General features: G+C 41.2%; 2 protein-coding genes across 14 annotated transcripts in view; one reads left to right on the forward strand and one right to left on the reverse strand.

The window, feature by feature from the left end:
• Positions 1–5,456, reverse strand: part of LOC138748216 (golgin subfamily B member 1-like) — an 85,439-nt gene extending 79,983 nt beyond the window's left edge. For all 3 annotated transcript variants that reach the window (XM_069908024.1, XM_069908026.1, XM_069908025.1), the window contains exon 1: positions 5,296–5,456. The gene's annotated coding sequence lies outside the window, so the exon portion shown is untranslated. The remainder of the gene's footprint in view (positions 1–5,295) is intronic.
• A 3,848-nt stretch (positions 5,457–9,304) lies between these two features.
• Positions 9,305–18,372, forward strand: part of guca1aa (guanylate cyclase activator 1Aa) — a 59,842-nt gene continuing 50,774 nt past the window's right edge. For 5 of the 11 annotated variants that reach the window (XM_069908037.1, XM_069908041.1, XM_069908038.1 and 2 more), the window contains exons 1-3: positions 9,305–9,633; positions 10,555–10,704; positions 16,050–16,140. In XM_069908037.1, coding sequence (XP_069764138.1) covers positions 9,436–9,633; positions 10,555–10,704; positions 16,050–16,140 — 439 coding nt within the window. In that variant the 5' untranslated portion in view covers positions 9,305–9,435. Of the gene's footprint in view, positions 9,634–10,554; positions 10,705–13,993; positions 14,155–16,049; positions 16,141–17,067; position 18,372 lie in introns of those variants that run through there. The other 6 variants (XM_069908031.1, XM_069908033.1, XM_069908035.1 and 3 more) reach the window with 3 other exon arrangements.

The following is an 18,372-nucleotide window of genomic DNA, read 5'->3' on the forward strand; positions in this document are numbered from 1 at the left end:
CATGCCCAGAATTAGCACACACGTAAGCAAAGATCTGCACCCACTGCAATTTGCCTATTGTCACAAACGCTCTGCAGCAGATGCAATATCGCTAGCTTTCTAATCAGCTCTGGATCATATCAAAAACAGCAATTCATACATACGGCTGCTCTTCATCGACTACAGCTCGGCCTTCAACACCATTATTCCTTCAGTGCTGATCAAGAAGCTACAAATTCTAGGCCCCTGAACCCCACTCTGCAATTGTTTCCTCGATTTTCTCATTGGAAGACCACAGTTAGTATGAATTTGAAACAACGTCTCCTCTCACTGATCAACCACACCCCAAGGATGTACGCTTAGCTCATTGCTCTACTCGCTATATACCCATGACTGTGTGGCCAGGCACAATTCCAATGCGATCTACAAGTTTGCCGATGACATCACAGTTGTTGGTAGAATCACAAACGGCAATGAGGAAGCGTGCAGGAGGGAGAGAGATCAGCTCGTTGAATGGTGTAATGACAAAAACCTTGTGCTCAGCAAAACAAAGATGATTATATCATCTTGTCAGGGAAACACAAGCCAGTCCTCATCGAGGGCTCAATGATGAAAAGGATCAAGAACTTCAAATTCATGGGTGTCAACATCCCGAAGGATCTGTCCTGGAGCCTCCACGTTGATGCAATCACACATAGAAGGCTCACCAACGACTATACTTTGTGAGGTGTCTAAGAAGATTCGATACATCGCTGAAGACTCTCGTAAGCCTCTACAGGAGAGCGCACTGGCTAGTTCCTTCACTGCCTGGTATAGAAGCGCCAACTCCAAGGACAAGAATAAACTCCAGAGGGTTGTTAACTCAGCCTGTGACATCACAGGCAACAGACTTCACTCCATCAAGGACATCTACATGAGGCAGTTAAAAAAACAGCCTCTATCCTCAAAAGACCCCCACCACCCAAGCCATGCCTCTTTACTCTGCTACCAGTACAGGAGCCCAAAGACAAGCACAAGGACAGCTTCTTCCCCTCCGCCATCAGATTCCTGAATAATAAATGAACCAAAGACGCTGCCTTACTTGTCGTGCAATATTATTTTTATTTTTTATAGTAATGTTATAATCTGAATGGTTGCCCTATCATGCTGCCTCAAAACACTGAAGTTCATGACAATAAATTCTGATTCTGAATCACTGCCACTTTTCTCCAGAAATACTCATGTTTAAGTAGCTTTGCTCTTCACTCCAATGGATTTCTGTCTCTACTGTTTTAAACTTGTACAAAACATGGGTCTGTTTCCCGATGTAATTGTAAATTCTCCCAATATCCACAATAACATGTCAATAAACTCCAGCTGTAAGACACAAAGCATAACTGGGGCAAGAGATATGCTGCAGCTTCCAGAACAAATCCTGTGGCTTTCTATGCATCCATTGGAATCTGATCTCTTGATGGCTACTTTTCCCAGCCACCAGTCAATGTATTTTTTTTAAGACATAAAGCACAGTAACAGGCTATTTTGGCACACAAGTACTTGCCGCCCAATTTACACCCAATTAATCTATACCCCTGGTACGTTCCGAATGGTGGGAGGAAAGCAAAGCCCCCGGAGAAAATCCATGCAGACACAGGGAGAAAGTACAAATTCCTTCAGCGTGGGATTCAAATCCCAGTCCCGATCGCTGGTGCTGTAAAAGCGATGCAATAACTGCTAGGCCAACTGTACTGCCCTTTTCTGAATAAGAAAAAATTACTTACAGCAACAGCTATTTCTAAAATCAATTAACAGTGCCAAATGAAGCCATTTAGCTTACTGGGTCTGTGCCACTGATATCCAACTAAAAAAGTACACTCAGTATTACTGGAGTGTTTCATTACCAAGTAACCTACTAGACCTGTTCAAAAAGCATTTGCTCAAGTCATCTGGAGGGACACATCATAAAAACATACTAAATAGAAGCAACAGTATAAAATTTACCCCCTTGTCCCTCCTCCATCATTCATTAAAATTATCCCCAATCTCACTGCCATTTTCTTTCGCTATCTCCATATCTTTAGATTCCATTAAATCTAAAATTCAGGTGATTTGCCTTGAGTTAACTCAGCTTCCACAGCCCTCTTGTATAGAGATATTCTACCGATTCACCATCTCGGAGAAAAGAATTTCTTTTCAAATAATCTCAATAGCCCATCCTTCATTTTGAGTTGGTAACTCCTGGATTCAGATACCTTTGCCAGGGAGGAATCAACCCCTCCATGTCCCACAAGAATTGAACATACCTTAATGAGATCAGCTCTCATTTTTCTAACCTCAGTTCAGAAGGAGGTGGAGCTGAATGGCATAAACATCTGTTTTCTGCTAACCTGCTCTCCCTTTTCTCCCTCCCTTCCCTCAGCTCTCCACCCCCTTTCCTCTCGAGCCATCCTTCCTTCCCTTCTCCACCTGCTGCCTTTACTACCATGTTCCTGTCATTTTATTCAGATGCCTGCTGACATTTTTCCAAACCTTGATGAAGGGCTCAAGTCCGAAATGTTGGTTATGTATTTCTTTTTATTTAGTTAGTTATTTATTTATACACAGCATGGTAATAGGCAATTTAGGCCCATGAATCCACGCCACCCAATTAACCTACATCCCCTGTACGTTTTGAATGGTGGGAGGAAACCAGATCCTCCAGGGAAAACTCACGCAACAAAGGGAGAATGCACAAATTCCTTACAGACAGCTTGGAATTCGAACCGCTGGCACTGTTGAGGCATTGAGCTAACCGCTATGGCAACCACGAGGACACTGTTTGACCTGCTGAGTTTCTCCAGCATTGTTTTTATTTCAACCATGGTGTCTGCAGTCCTTCGTATTGTGACACTGTGACTATGTGTGTTTCTTCACTCTAATGTACCTGGACTCAAGTGAAATATAGTAGGGCTCAACACATTCCTACAACCACTACCTAAACAGGAAACCGCTTTCCTTCCTCTCTCTGCTCCGTCTTGTTAGATTACCCCAATTTCTAATTTAGATAATTCTGGATAAGACATCTGCTTCCTGGGATGAGGTGAGTTGAGGGCAAAAAATCGGATTAATATCATTGTCAGAAATGGCAATGATCAACAAATCCAGGAACAATGCCAGTCAAAATATAGAACAGGAGTTGGAGTACAAAGGATGTAGCAGTCTGCAATCACTTTTTTTTAATCTAAAAGCCCTCACCCACCTCCAACCCAATCCTCAAGGCTCTGTATCCTGGTAATCCTCCCCACCTCCATGGCATGGTGGCCCGTTCCATCACCAACATAAACCCTAATACTCAAAATTTGTCTATCTGGGTGACCCACTCCTCCGCACCCTGAGGTTCCATTTTCTGGAAAGCCTTCTGGCCTCACTCTGCAGACTTGAGATCTGGGTGCCCCCCTTTCCAACTATTCCTCAGCTCCAGAGGCCGAATGATTCACCACTGAAAAACTAACCTCTCCAATCACCCCCCCCCCCAAACTTTCCATGTGATCCTGCAACATCCCACCCATAACCCTTCCAATTGCTTTTTGTTATCACCCAAAGGGGGGGGGTTGATTCTCAGAGGGACACTAATATCAGAATGACACATTTCACTCTTCCCAACTTCTGATACCTCTTTTTCACATCCCCCAACAGCAGCCTCTGGGTATCTGGGGTCCCTTCTGACTGTCTGCGATTGTAGTCCCACCCCAAGTTAACTCTCTGAAAGGCAATCAACCATAATCATTCTACCCTGAAAAACATATACAGTGTGAATCCTCGCAACTCAACTCTAAGCCATTGTACTGAGGCAACTTACCCCCCTCCCTTCCCATTCCTCCGATGTTTACTCCTTTCCGCCTTCCAGACTCTGGTATCTATGTAATCCCACTGCCATTCCATAGTGTGTTGCCGATTACTACCTCCAGAACACCCCACATCCGTATCCTTCTGGAATATGGGGCTGATATCACAATGAACCTGCCTTGGCTCTGGTATTGTAGCTGAAAAACAACATGGTCTCCCACCACCAGCCACTAATGCCCAGGAGACTTGTGTCTGGGCTATGGTATCTGAAGGAATACTTCCCTAGTGTGGTGCCTGGATAACCAACTAGGTCCAGTGCAGGCGATATTCCCTGTAATGTCCTGGCGTCCGACCCGTCCCCACACCCAGACGCTCTGGTGTCCGGCCCGTTGTTCTACACCCAGACGCTCTGGTGTCCGGCCCGTTCTTCTACACCCAGACGCTCTGGTGTCCGGCCCGTTCTTCTACACCCAGACGCTCTGGTGTCCGGCCCGTTCTTCTACACCTAGACTCTGGTGTCCGGCCCGTTCTTCTACACCTAGACTCTGGTGTCCGGTCCGTTCTTCTACACCTAGACTCTGGTGTCCGGCCCGTTCTTCTACACCTAGACTCTGGTGTCCGGCCCGTTCTTCTACACCTAGACTCTGGTGTCCGGCCCGTTCTTCTACACCTAGACTCTGGTGTCCGGCCCGTTCTTCTACACCTAGACTCTGGTGTCCGGCCCGTTCTTCTACACCTAGACTCTGGTGTCCGGCCCGTTCTTCTACACCTAGACTCTGGTGTCCGGCCCGTTCTTCTACACCTAGACTCTGGTGTCCGGCCCGTTCTTCTACACCTAGACTCTGGTGTCCGGCCCGTTCTTCTACACCTAGACTCTGGTGTCCGGCCCGTTCTTCTACACCTAGACTCTGGTGTCCGGCCCGTTCTTCTACACCTAGACTCTGGTGTCCGGCCCGTTCTTCTACACCTAGACTCTGGTGTCCGGCCCGTTCTTCTACACCTAGACTCTGGTGTCCGGCCTGTTCTTCTACACCTAGACTCTGGTGTCCGGCCCGTTCTTCTACACCTAGACTCTGGTGTCCGGCCCGTTCTTCTACACCTAGACTCTGGTGTCCGGCCTGTTCTTCTACACCTAGACTCTGGTGTCCGGCCCGTTCTTCTACACCTAGACTCTGGTGTCCAGACCGTCTCTACCCATGCCCTCTATGGTCCGGCCCCCACCTCTACACCTGGACTCCGGCCCATTCTTCTACACCTAGATTCTGGTATCCAGACAGCCTCTACACCTGGCTTCTATGGTCTGGCCCCCGCCTCTACACCTGGACTCTGGCATCCGGCCCGTTCTTCTACACCTAGACTGTGGTCTCCGGCCCGTTCTTCTACACCTAGACTCTGGTGTCCAGACCGCCCCAAAACCTGGACTTTGGCGACCGGCCCCAACCCCTTCACCCAATCCAACTCTCCAGGATCGGGTATCTGTTGCTGGGCCCTCTGCTGCTCCCCAAGTTTTACCCGGACTCCTCCCTCTGGGTTGCCACCAAATGTCCACTCCGTCCCTGGCAGGATGCCGGTGGAGAAGACTGCGTCGAGCTCGTGCAACGGTCACCGCGCCAGCCTCGGGTCAGCGCCTGACTTTCACTCCACCATTTCGGAACAAACAAGCCGCCACATCAGCACCGTCACCCGGAAGCAAAACTCGGCCGCCGGACGGTACTTCCGGGAGAGGTACCATGGCAACGAGAGAGTTCGCAGGCGAAGGAACAGAATACTGTGTGGCCTGGCTATTCCACCGATCTGTTTGAGTCTGCTACAATTGCTGTCCTCTTCACGGTTCACAATCCCGCCAAGGTTTGTGTTTTATGCAACATTATTTTGTAGTTTACAACCCCAAGAATAGGCCATATGGATCAGAAAGACCATTGGCCTTAACACTGATCCCTGAGGAACATAATTCACCTCTCTCCAGTTCAAACACCAACCATTTACCATAGCTCTCTGCTCCTCAGATTTCAGATTTTCACATACATGGCATCACAAACAACCCTGAGATTTTTTTTCTCTGCAGGTGAGGCAGAATTAGCATTTATTGATAGATCAAATAAAAACTACACAATGTACCCCAGCCAAAATTCTATTCATGGTACGGTATATGCTTCAACTTTACTAAAAAGCCTGCCGTCTGGTATCCTTTCCAAAACTTTGGAGATTCCATGTACACCATATTAACTGCATAACCCTTATTAACTCTAATCTTACATCAAAGAAAATTAAATTTGAACAAACATAATGTGTTCTCAACTGATCCCTGCTTCCAGGTGTTCATTAATCCTGTACCACATCAAAATTTCTAACAACTATCCACTAAGAAAGTTAAACTGACAGACCTTTGTCTGATGGATTTATCCCTACTTTCTCTTTTAATCAAGGGAGCAATGATTGCTACTCCACAGAGCTCTGACACCATTCCCACATTCAAACAGATTTAAAAGTTGCTGGTCATTGTTCCATAATTTCTTCAAAATCCTTGTCCTGTTGACATTTCAACTCATTCAGCCAATTTTTCCAATGTTGCTGTCCTATCAATATTGAATCTATTTGGTATCTCTGATATCTTCTTCATAGTTACCACTTTATTGAAGACAGATGCAAAATACTAATTTAATATCATAAAAGTACCCTCAGCATCCGTGTGCAAATTTTATTTTGCTCTTTCACGTACCACACTTCTACAACACGAGACTTGTCCCGTGAAACCTTTTTATTTGTCTTCCTGTGTATCACTTTCATTGTTCAGAGGAAAGATAGGATTTGGGATGATGTCAATTAAGTTTTCAAGGTTATAAGTGAAAATTACAACTGGGATTCATTGGTAATGCATTATGCTGATGGCTGCCCCCATCTCCCGGCTCTGCTCCCATCTGCTCACATATAACCCTGGTTTCCCGCCTAAACCCAGACCCTACCCATAGTTATAAGCTAATAAAAGCATTTTTGTCCCTCATGAGACCTTTTATTCATGCTACAATGATCTAGTTATATTGTTCACTGATTCAATTCACAGGAAACAGACATTAAATGATTTGTGAATTACACTCTTAATTCCAAATTTTGCAATTTCAAATGTTGCCATTAACAGCAGATCATCTGAATCAAACAAAAAAATTAAACTTAAATGTGTATTGGTATGTTTACCTAGATACAGTAAAAAGCTTTGTTTTGCATGCCACCCAGGCAAGTCAACTCATAGAGCAAATCATGCAATAGTAACACATAATAAATAAACAATTGTGTGGTGTAACAATAAGTTGAATAGTGCAGGATATAGAGTGAAGTTCAAAACATCTTGCAGTGTATCGGGTTAAAAACAGTGCAAGAGTTTCTTTTGCTGGTGAGAAATCCATTTAAGAGTCTGAAAACAATAGTACAGAAACTGTTCTTGAATCTGGAGATTTATGTTTTAAAGCACATGTAACTCGATGGAAGAGAGGAAATGGTTAACTTCCATTTAGAAAAAAAATACACCTTGACAATAGGTGACCGCATTTCCATTCATAGCTGTTTATTCAATACCTGATTATCTGTAACATTGACCCAGCGTAGCCTAGTTTATATGGTTGCTATTTATAATCCCCAAAAGTTAATCTCGCAGGTCTAATCACTTAGCTGCTTCTTTCAAGTGGATTTTAAGGCAGAAGATCAATGGAATCCATGGACAAATGATGCAGTGGGCTAACATGGAACTGCATCACTTTTGGCAGGTGGTTCTTAAAGCCACTAGTTATTCTTCTGTATAATTTAATTTTCAGACTGAAATATGATTTACCCTTGTACTGAACCTTTTGGCAGCGAAATGTCTGGATTCTACTGACTGCAATGGGAAACAATGAAGGGATCATGAGGAAGTACGTGAAGAATTAAGAAGGCCACTGAAGGGACAAGTGAATTTTCAACAGAAGATTGATGGATTTTCTGAATAAATTGAATGGTGTGCTAACTTTAGCCATTTGCACAGTTTCTCCTAGAAACCGAGTTTTTTACATACCAGCTAAGAGAAACCCAGTTTTCTACATACCAGCCAAGGGAAATATCATCCCTGCAACTTCCAAGCTCTTGTGAAAAGTTTGTCAGTTTCGATGATATCACCTTGTATCCTCTTAAACGCAAGAGAGTTATGGCCTAATCTGCTTAATCTCTCAGCAACCAAACTGATCAAATTTAATTGCATTCCCTCTATCTCAATCATGTACCCTCTATTTGTGATCCCATACGAAAATTCACATCAGTGTATATATATTTGCTGTGTCAATATTAACTTACAGTGATTTCTGTATGGAATCACAAATCTCTGAAAACTAATTTCTTGCAATCTCAACATTTAGAAATGTTCTGCTTTAACATGTTTTTTCTGCCAATGTGGGTTACTGCAAATTTTTCCATAATGCATCCCATCTTCCATATTCTTACTGTTTATTTGACCTATCTATATCCCCTTTCCTATTCATCAATCCATGCCCAATATTAAATTCTATGTTCTCTTGACATTTCATTAAAGGCTTTCTGAAAATTCAAATAAACCACACTCATGCTATTTATTCTACTTGTTACAACCTTTAAAAATGCTTACAGACTAGTTAGATATAATTTCCCTTTCGTAAATCTCTGCCAATTCTGCCCAATTTTATTATATTATTGTAATTATTGCATATACACTGTACTGGAGTGGACTTTTGCCCCAAAGAGAGATATGATTGTTACAGAGGGAGAAAGGAAGATTGTGTAAAGAGAGGGAAGCCTGAACAATAGAGAGACAGAATGAAGAACAGATAAAATGAAGGGATAATGAACTAAAAAGTAGGGAGAAAGGCAAAACAACCACGTGCATAGAGGAACATACATTAACAAGGATGTACAATTGTAAAAATAATAGCTGTTCCATTGTGTACCTATCCAGTAACATTTACAATGTTTTATGGTTGATTTGGAGGGTTTTCTGAGAACAAAGTGTCAAGCATCCTGACAGTTTATCTTGTTAATGAGCAGAACTGGTCACACCTCTCCCCAAAAGTGGATTGTTTTGTTACAGATCTGCTTTCTTCAATTATTGGGTTAACTTGCTGCAATACCAGCTCTTCCATTTTGAAATGTGTTAAGCAAAAAAAGGTCACATTTCCATTTAGCCCAGAAATTATGAGGTTCACTGTGATCTAGAATAGATATTTTAGATTAGGTCTGATGTTGGTCTAAATATGTCACACTTTTAAATCAGAATGAAACAATGGCATTTCAATGAAGTGAAAATCTATGTGGCATGAGAAGAGGAAATGAGTGAAAAAGAAAGAATCAAAGATAGATTGACAAAGAGAAAGACAATATATGGAAGTAAATCTGACCTATTGGATAAGAGAAGCTGATTGGTGACCATGGCAGTTTGCTCTGGGATAATTGTTCCTTGGCAACAATCCAGTGCTTTCATTTAAACCGTTTCTTTTTTTAAATATCCTGAGATCTTAAACCCATATCAGGAGGGATTAACATGGTTGATTGGCCAGAGCTAGGTTTAACCCTCAGTTAAATTAGCTCAAAGTCCCAGAGACAAAGGTACTTGCCCTGTTCAAAAGTGTGTGAGAATCACAATTTAGCTTCAACAGTGTAATGGGAAATGCACAGAGCACCACAGTAGATGATTTACAGGCCGTGGAGCTCCACCAGTGGTACAAAAAGTTCATGACTGAATGCCCGTCAGGACAATTGTCGTTGCACGAGTTCAAGCAATTCTTCGGCCTTAGGGGCTTGAGCCAGGAAGCCAATGCCTACATTGAACAAATGTTTAAAACGTTTGATATGAATAAGGTATGGAAAAAAGTCAAAATATTTTATTAATTTTGTTGAAGGGAAGGGGTAGTATTTATTTATTGTTATCACATACAGTGAAAAGTTTTGCGTGACATTCAAAGTTGACCAAAGAGTCACCAGATTTGAGTAATTTTGAGCTATGTGGATATAAAAAACCTAACAGACAATGACATAGAGAATGGAAATCGAGATCTGCAGCAGAAGGACTTCGTGAGATGGATGATAGAGAGTGACGGGGTGAGATAGATGAGATGGGGAGAGTGTAGAAAGAGGTGATGGTGTAGAAAGACATGATAAGGGAAGGAGGACACACCAACAAGCAGGAAGAGGAGGGATGGCCTGTGAATGGAGAGGAAAGGTGTGGAGAGCTGAAGGAAAGAAAGGAAGGTAAGGAGATGGAGAGTAAGCTAGCAGAAAATGGAGGACGATGTTAACACCATCATATACCTCCAGCTTTCCACTCCCTTCCCTCTCCATTCACAGTGTCTTCCCTCCTCCCCTTTTTTGCTGGTGTTCCCTCCCTCCCTTATTCACCTATTATTACCTCCTACCTTTGGGACAGTGCCCATACACCCCTATCATTTGCTCTGGTGCCTGCCCACATTTTTTCATACCTTGATGAAGGGCTCAAGCCCAAAATGTTGATTATCTTTGCTATACAAAGTACACTGTTTGACCTGCTGAGTTTCTCCAGCATTGTGTTTTTCCTTCAACTACGGTGTTTGCAGACTTTTATGTTTTACTTCTGTCCAGGTCATATAAAGGTCAGTTTCATCAAAAGGTCTTTGCATCACCCAATCCCAAATCAGGCGTAAAACATTGGAATTTTTGCAGTATTCAGTTATTTTGGCAAGAACCTTTTTGGAAATTCAGGCCAATGGGAATTTGGGGTAATATCTATGATTTCATCAATTGCAGGATGGATACATTGATTTCATGGAGTATGTGGCTGCCCTTAGCTTAGTTCTCCGAGGCAAGATGGAACAAAAACTACGCTGGTACTTTAAGCTCTATGATGTGGATGGCAATGGCTGTATTGACAGACGGGAATTGCTGAGTATTATTAAGGTGAGAAACTACTGCCATTTCTAGAGAAAAAAATATTCCTATTGAACTGACTCCTGTACCAAAGGTGCAGGGGTTATAAGGATGATCTTTTCCCATGTTAATGATTTATTAACATGGATTACAGAGATTATCCATCACCGAAAGAAACCAGTCTATGTAAGTGTTTAAACTCCATAGATGTAACCTCCAATTACACCTCGTCATTAAAACCTTCCAGTATAACTGTTTTAATCACTTTTCTCTCATTTACCTATCTGGTTTCCTTCTGAAAGATTAAAATCTAGTTGCCTAAACTACTTTGCAAGGTAATAAGTTCCATATTCTAACCCCTCTGCAAATGAAATAATTCAACTGATTTATTGTATTTATGGACCCTTGTTACAATTGGTTTGTGTTAGATGATCTCTGCCTCAGATATGAGTTATCTGAGACCAGAATAATAAAAGATTAAGTAAAAATTAACAAGTGAAAGTGGATATTCTATAAATATTTTAACTAAGTGAAGTACAGTATTATTTTAACATGGTCAATAACACTTCTCCTTCTTGTCAGAAGGTCAAGTCAAGTCGTCACCTTTATTTATCATTCATACCATGCTTGCATGGTAAAGTCGAGATAGCGTTTCTCCAGGACCACAGAGCATATTTACATAAATATGTTAGAATAGAAATTAAACACATAGAAATATTAAAATATTAAGACATATACATTAAAAGTCCATGATACACAATCCACATATGTTCTGAGAATTCAGGAGCCTGATGGCTTGGGGGAATAGACTGTTGCCTAATTTGGATGTAATGATCTGAGTACTATGGTACCTCCTATCAAATGGCAGAAGGGAGAATAGTTTACATGAGGGGTGTATGGAGTCCTTCACAATGTTTATTGCCTTTCACCTGCATCGAGTGTTGTAGATGTCCTTTATGGAAGGAAGAGAGCCCCCAATGATCTTTTTCACTGACTTCAGTATCCTCTGCAGAGTCATGCAGTCTGAAGAGGTACAATTTCCACATTAGGCAGTGATGAGGTTGCTCTCAGTACATCCTCTGTAGAATGTAGTGAGGGTGGGAGAAGAACTTTCCTCAGCCTTTGCAGGAAATAGAGGAGCTGCTGGGCTTTCTTGGCTATGAAGCTGGTGTTAAGGGACCAGGTGAGATTCTCCACCAAGTGCACTCCAAAGAACTTGATATTCTTAACAACCTCAACAGTGAAGCTGTCAATGGTCAGCGGAGCATTGTTCCACCTTCCCCTCCCCCCCCTCCCATCCCCGAAGTTAACAACCATCTCATTTTTTTTGTTTTTTTTTAATGTTCAGTTATGGGTTGTTGGCTTTGCACGAGTCCACTGCACCTTATCTCTGTTCGCTGACTCGTCATTCTTACTGATCAGGCCCACCGCGGCCGTGCCATCAGTGATCTTGATGATGTGGTTCGAACTGTGTTTAGCTGCACAGTTGTGGGTCAGCATAATGAACAGCAGCCCTTGGAGGGCCCCTGAGTTCAGTTTGATGGAGGTGCTATTACCGATTCGGACTGCCTCAGGTCTCCCCAACAGGAAGTTGAGAATTGAATTGCAAATCATGTTCCAGGAAGTGAGCCTGTAATCTAGGCTAACGTGCTGGTACAGCACTGAGAACTATTCATTAGAGAATACATATTAAAACTGAGGGCTTTTCTGCTTGATCTGATGATCAATATCAAAATCCTCAAGTACAACACAGGCTATTTGAAATTGTAGGTCCTTAAAGACCACTGCATTTTCTTAACCACTATTCAAGAGGAAGAGAATAAATAACCCAAGGTGTGAATCATTTTGAGACATTTATGAAAGTATAATGTGCTGTATAAATGGCAGAATTATGTTATTTAAGACTTGAAGATAAACTAATTATTAACTGCAGTCATACAGCACAGGTTTCCTCCCACAGTTGAAAATGTACCAGGTGTTGTAGCTCAATTGGGTATAATTGGATGGCATGGGCTGGTGGGCAGAAAGGGTGTGTTACTGTATTGTAAATTTAAAATTGTTTTCATTAAATTTAAATAGAGATGTGAACTACTTGAAATTGTTGATTTCAATAGAGCCAGGGTGGGAGGGGCATGGTGAAACATGCCCAATCAGAATGTAATTACTTACCCTTGACATTCAGTGACATCACCATTACCAGGTGCAGTCAGTGGCTCCTTGAGATGTGGTCAAAAGGAAGAGGCCCTTGTGAGGAAACTGTCATCAGTAGAGAAGATACAATGGAGACAAAGGATCTGGGAGATTAAAATGGAATTCTTACAGAAGGCAAGAAGGGAGGAAGTTCAGACAAGATAGTTGTGGAAATTTAAACTTTCACACTGCTCTCCAGATTAGAATGATGAAATAGTATGAATGCACGTTGAACAACTCTCAGTGACCTCCACAAGACCATCAGATATAGGAAAAGAAGTAAGCCTTTTGGCCTGTCGAGTCTGCTCCTCTATTCCATCATGAGCTGATCCATTCGCCCACTCAGCTCAACTCCCCCACCTCTCCCCATAACTTATACCCTTACTATTCAGATGCCCATCAATCTCTGCCTTAAATACACCCAACGACCTGGCCTCCACAGCTGCCTGTGGTCACAAATTCCAGACGTTCACCACTCTCTGGCTAAAGAAATTCCTCCTCTTCTCTGTTTTAAATGGATGCCCTTCAATCACAAAGGTGTGCCCTCTTGTGCTAGACTTCCCCACCATGGGATACTGCTTTGCCACATCTATTCTGTCCAAGCCTTTCAACATTCGAAATGCTTCTATGAGGTACCCTTTCATTCCTTTGAATGCCAAAGAGTACAGTCCAAGAGGTGGCAAATGTTCCTCTTATGCTAATGCCTTCATTCCAGAAATTATTGTTGTGAATCTTCTCTGAACCCTCATTAATGCCAGCACATCCTTTCTTAAATAAGGAGCCCAAAACTTTACTCATACTCCGTGAGATCTCACCAGTGCCTTATAAAGTATCAACATCACATCCCTGTTCTTGTATACTATTCCACCAGATATGAATGCCAACATTCCACTCACCTTCTTCACCACTGACTAAACCTGGAAGTTAACTGCCCACATGAAGACTCTCATCCAGAACAAAGCAGCTTGCTTGATTGATGCCCTGTCAACTGTTCTGAATATTTTTCCCTCTGCCAGTGGTATACATTAGATGCAATGTGTAATGTCTAAAAAAATGTTCTACAGTTACACACCCAGGTTACACTGTCAACAGTTCCTTAATTTGTGACCTCTACCATAAAAAATGACAGGAGCAGAAGACATATGGGAGCACCAACACCTGCAGGTTTCCCTCCAAGTGGCACACAACTGAGATTTGGAACTCTTTCATCATCCTTGGATCTAAATCCTGGAAACTTCTGCACAATAGTGGTGTGGAAGTGCACCAGAAGGACTATGGCAGATCACGGTGGTATGGTAGCTTACCAAAACCTTCTCTAAAGCATTTATGGGTGGGCAGTAAACACCAGCCTTGCAAGTGATGTCCAAATCATTTAAATAAATGAATAAAAAGAACCAGTCAAATTTATAAATTGAGGGATGTATATGGAGACACATGAAAGAATGAAGGCACTGGAATCTGGAGCAACAAACAATCTGCTGGATGAATTCAGCAGGTTGAGCGGCATCAGTGAGAAAATGAATTGTCAATGTTTTGGCCCAGAATCCTTCGTCATGATAGGATGTGTATGCTTAGTTTGACTCTAAGCAAGGGGAGATATTCTTCTTTTAAAGATAAGTAGATTGATGAAAATGAATGAATGGATTGTATGTAAATTGCAGATTGTATGTATATCATAGATTATAGGTAAATAATCATGGTTGTTTTGGCTATTGGCCCTTTATCACTCTATGACTTAAACTGATGAGGTAAAACTTTGAAAGCGCATTTATATATATTGATTCCTTAAATAATGTACATATCTTTGATTGATTAACTAGAATCATAGAAATTATGGGGCAAAAGGAAGCTATTCTGTTCACCATGCACAAGCTAATGCCAGTTCTTTATTTATATTGATCTATTCCTAATTCCCTTTATTATTATTATTATTGCTATTTTCTTGCTTTATTACATTTTTAATCACTTCTGTTTGAATTATGTTCTAGCCTCAGTCTCAACATCCATTTGTACTAAAACAATCCCATTTAAAATCACCCTCTGTATAAAAGAATATTTTTTTCCTAACGATAACTTCCTTCTTCCAGTGGTAATGCAAATACTGGAATTCTTGATCTGTGCCTCTTCTTACCATTTTCTGCAGGGACAAAGAAAGTTTTGTTTTGTCTCTAAACTTTACTTGAAGCCCACAGTAAATGGTGAGGGCCTGGGGAGGGTTGTACAACAGAGAGGCCTTGAGGCCTTATTGTCACATAATATTACATTTAGAATGTTACATACATTAAATTCTTTAACTTTGTCTACCGTAAGGAAGACAAAGAATCGCCACTTTGTCCAGCGCCCCTCACAGGAATGAGGCTCCAGCAAGGAACAAACTCACGGTCCATGGTTTACGAGACTGAGCTATCGGAACCTATGTATCTCCTTGAAAGTAGCATCACACATAAACAGGGTGGTGAAGAAGGCATTTGGCATACTTGGCTTCATCAGTCATGGCATTGAATACAGGAGTTGGATATCATGTTATAGCTGTATAAAATGCTGTAAAGCCTCATTTGAAGTACAGTGTGCAGTTTTTGTTGCCTTGTAATAGGATAATGCCATTAACTTGGATAAGATGAAAAAAATTACAAAGATGTTACCAAGACTGGAGGGCTTGAATTATGAGGAGAATCTGGATAGGCTAGGACATTTTTCCCTGGAGCACAAAGGGCTGAGGGATGAACTTATAAAGGCATATAAATCATGAGAGATATAGATAAACATGAATATTCAGTCTTTTCCACTGGGAAGAGGAGTCTAAAATTAGGGGGCTCAGGATTAAAGGGTATTTTTTTCATACTGAGGGTGGAACCTGTCAGAGGAAGCTGCAGAGATTGGTACAATTCTGTCATTTAAGAGATATTTGGAAAGGTTCATGGATACCAAAGGTTAAGAGGGATATAGGCCTAACATACGCCAATGGAACTAGGCACCTTGGTTGGCAGAAATGAGTTCGGTGAAGGGCCTGTTCCATGCTGTATAGCTCTATGAATAATTAAACATTACCCATCCTTTTTGACCTACACCATTTCAGTTCAAACAGATTTCACCACTTTTTTCATAAATGCTATCTCTCATTGTGTTTTCCTCCCAGTCACAGTCACACAACTTGTGTGACTCTTTGATTTGTATCTTTTCTGCAGGCAATACGTGCTATTAATGGCTCTCAGCAGGACCAATCAGCTGAGGATTTCACAAACCGAGTCTTTGACAAAATTGATATCAATGGAGATGGTGAGTAGTGTGTTCCTTTCAGATCTCCTCAATATCTTGGAATTTTGCTTCGAAACAAATCCACAGCCACTGTTCATCCTCTTGGACTGTGTGTCATTTGATAGTGAATACCAGGGTAGTTATTTAAGTGCTAGAAACACAACAGTAAGCTCATTGAGAAGTCATCTGGCAGAAGAAAGTTATTAATCTTTACATTCTTCAGTACAAGGGTGTCAGTGCTATTAGATGACAGTGAAAGAAAAGAACATTCAAAGGAAATAGAATATTCTATTATGTACCTGATTTTAATTTTATTTTGGTGAAATTTGAGTGTCATCGTGAGGTTAACATTTATTGCTCATTTCTAATTGACTTTGGGGTGGTAGTGATGAGCCACCTTCCTGAATACTGGCAATTCTGATAAAAATACTCTTAGATTACTGTTGATATGAAGTTTCAGGATTAAGGTCTAGCACTTTTGATGGAATGGTGATATAGTTGCAGATCAGGTGGGCATGTGACTTAAAAAAGTAAAGTAATAATTCTCCCATGTGCCTGTTGACTTCATGTTTCTGGGTTGTGGGCTTGAGAGACGTTATCAGAGTACCCTTGTTGAATAACTAGTGCATTTATTGATGTTAACCAGGGGTGGGCAAACATTTTTCCTTGTGGGCCATATGAAAAATATAAGGAGTCATGGGCCAAACAACATTAAACAAGGCAGTTTTCAACCAGTTACATTGCAAGAAAAATGATTTAGACCCACGTACCATCTAAAATTAATTTTCTATCAAAATAATTATACGACACTATTAAACAGTTTAACTGTTTACATTACAGTAATTTATTGATATGCTCACATATTACGGTAGGCATTTCTGTATCTGCTTCTCTTAAATTGAATTTAAATTGATAGAATAAAACTCTTTAAAACTTTCATTCGAAAAGCAGTGGAAAATGAAAAGCTGAGTGCAAAATAAGACAGGAGAAAAGATCAAGAAAGGGACAAGGCAATCTTCAACATTCCTCCACAACTCTCAGTGAATACAGTTCATGGCCCAAGTGTGCACCTTAATGATTATAATGCAATATGCAAATCTGTAGACATGCTATTAAAGATGGGCTATTAAAATTAACAGATTCCTTGCAAATCAAACAAACACACATCTTGACTTCTGTGAAAAAGTATTCATTTTCCCACCATATCTGAAATTTTTGGCTTTCCCTTGCTATTTTCCGTCTTTTTGGTTCTACGATGTTTAATCTACTGAAGTCATCATTTTTTTTAAACAGAGGTAAAAGTTTTTTTTAAATGAAGTAAACTTTTTTTAACTGAGGTAAATGTTTTCATCAGAGAGTAACATTGCAACTGTCAGTCTTAGTAGTGTTCAAACGACAGCAACATCTAGTGTTGAAACTAAGAAGTGCAATTTATCATCCTCCTGGGTTTGCCTTGTAGATGGTGGAAAGGCTTTGGGGTTTCATAAGGTGAGCCACGTGGCACAGGATGCCTAGACTCTGGTTGGTCTGGCTCTGACTTGAGATGTTCATTGCCTGGCAGTTTTATAGTATGAGCATTACTTGCCACTTGTTAGCCTATGCTGGAAGGTTGTCTAGGTATCTTTAGCATGGAAGGAAGGTGATTGATGAAACAATAGAAGATGATTGGATTTTGGGCACTGTCCTGAATGAACTGATGCCCTGTGATTGCTCTCCATCAACCACCAACATCTTCTTTGTATGGGGTATAGTTCCTCATTATCTGGTGTTTTCCTATTGATGACCATTGGCTTCAGTTTTACCTGGTCTTATTTGATGCCATCCTCGATCAAACACTGCTTTGATATCAGGCACTCTTGTCTCACCTACAGAATTGAACCAAGGCTGTGATGAGATTTGGTCTGAAATGATTCTGTTCATTCCTAAACAGGATACTTCCCCAGAACTTTTTTTTTCTCTCTCTCATTCGCTGATATTGCCAATTTATCTCTGACCCTTAAACATTCTCACTTCCTCAGTGCAAACTAAGTATTATTAATCTATCTCTAACTAGTGCTCATACTGTTCATATCTCTTAAATTCCACCTCTGAGTGTTAATCTATCTTTAGCTTTTAGTACCTATGTGTTGATCCTGTCTCTATTTCACTTACCTTTGCAGGGCTAATACTGCTCTAACTCATCCTTCGCAATACTGTGGTCCACAGCACTCTCTTTTGTTAATATTGTTCAAACTCTCACTTTCCAATGCTGTT

Source organism: Narcine bancroftii, chromosome 13 (genome assembly GCF_036971445.1).
Source record: "Narcine bancroftii isolate sNarBan1 chromosome 13, sNarBan1.hap1, whole genome shotgun sequence".
In the NCBI taxonomy this organism is placed as follows: Eukaryota; Metazoa; Chordata; class Chondrichthyes; order Torpediniformes; family Narcinidae; genus Narcine; species Narcine bancroftii.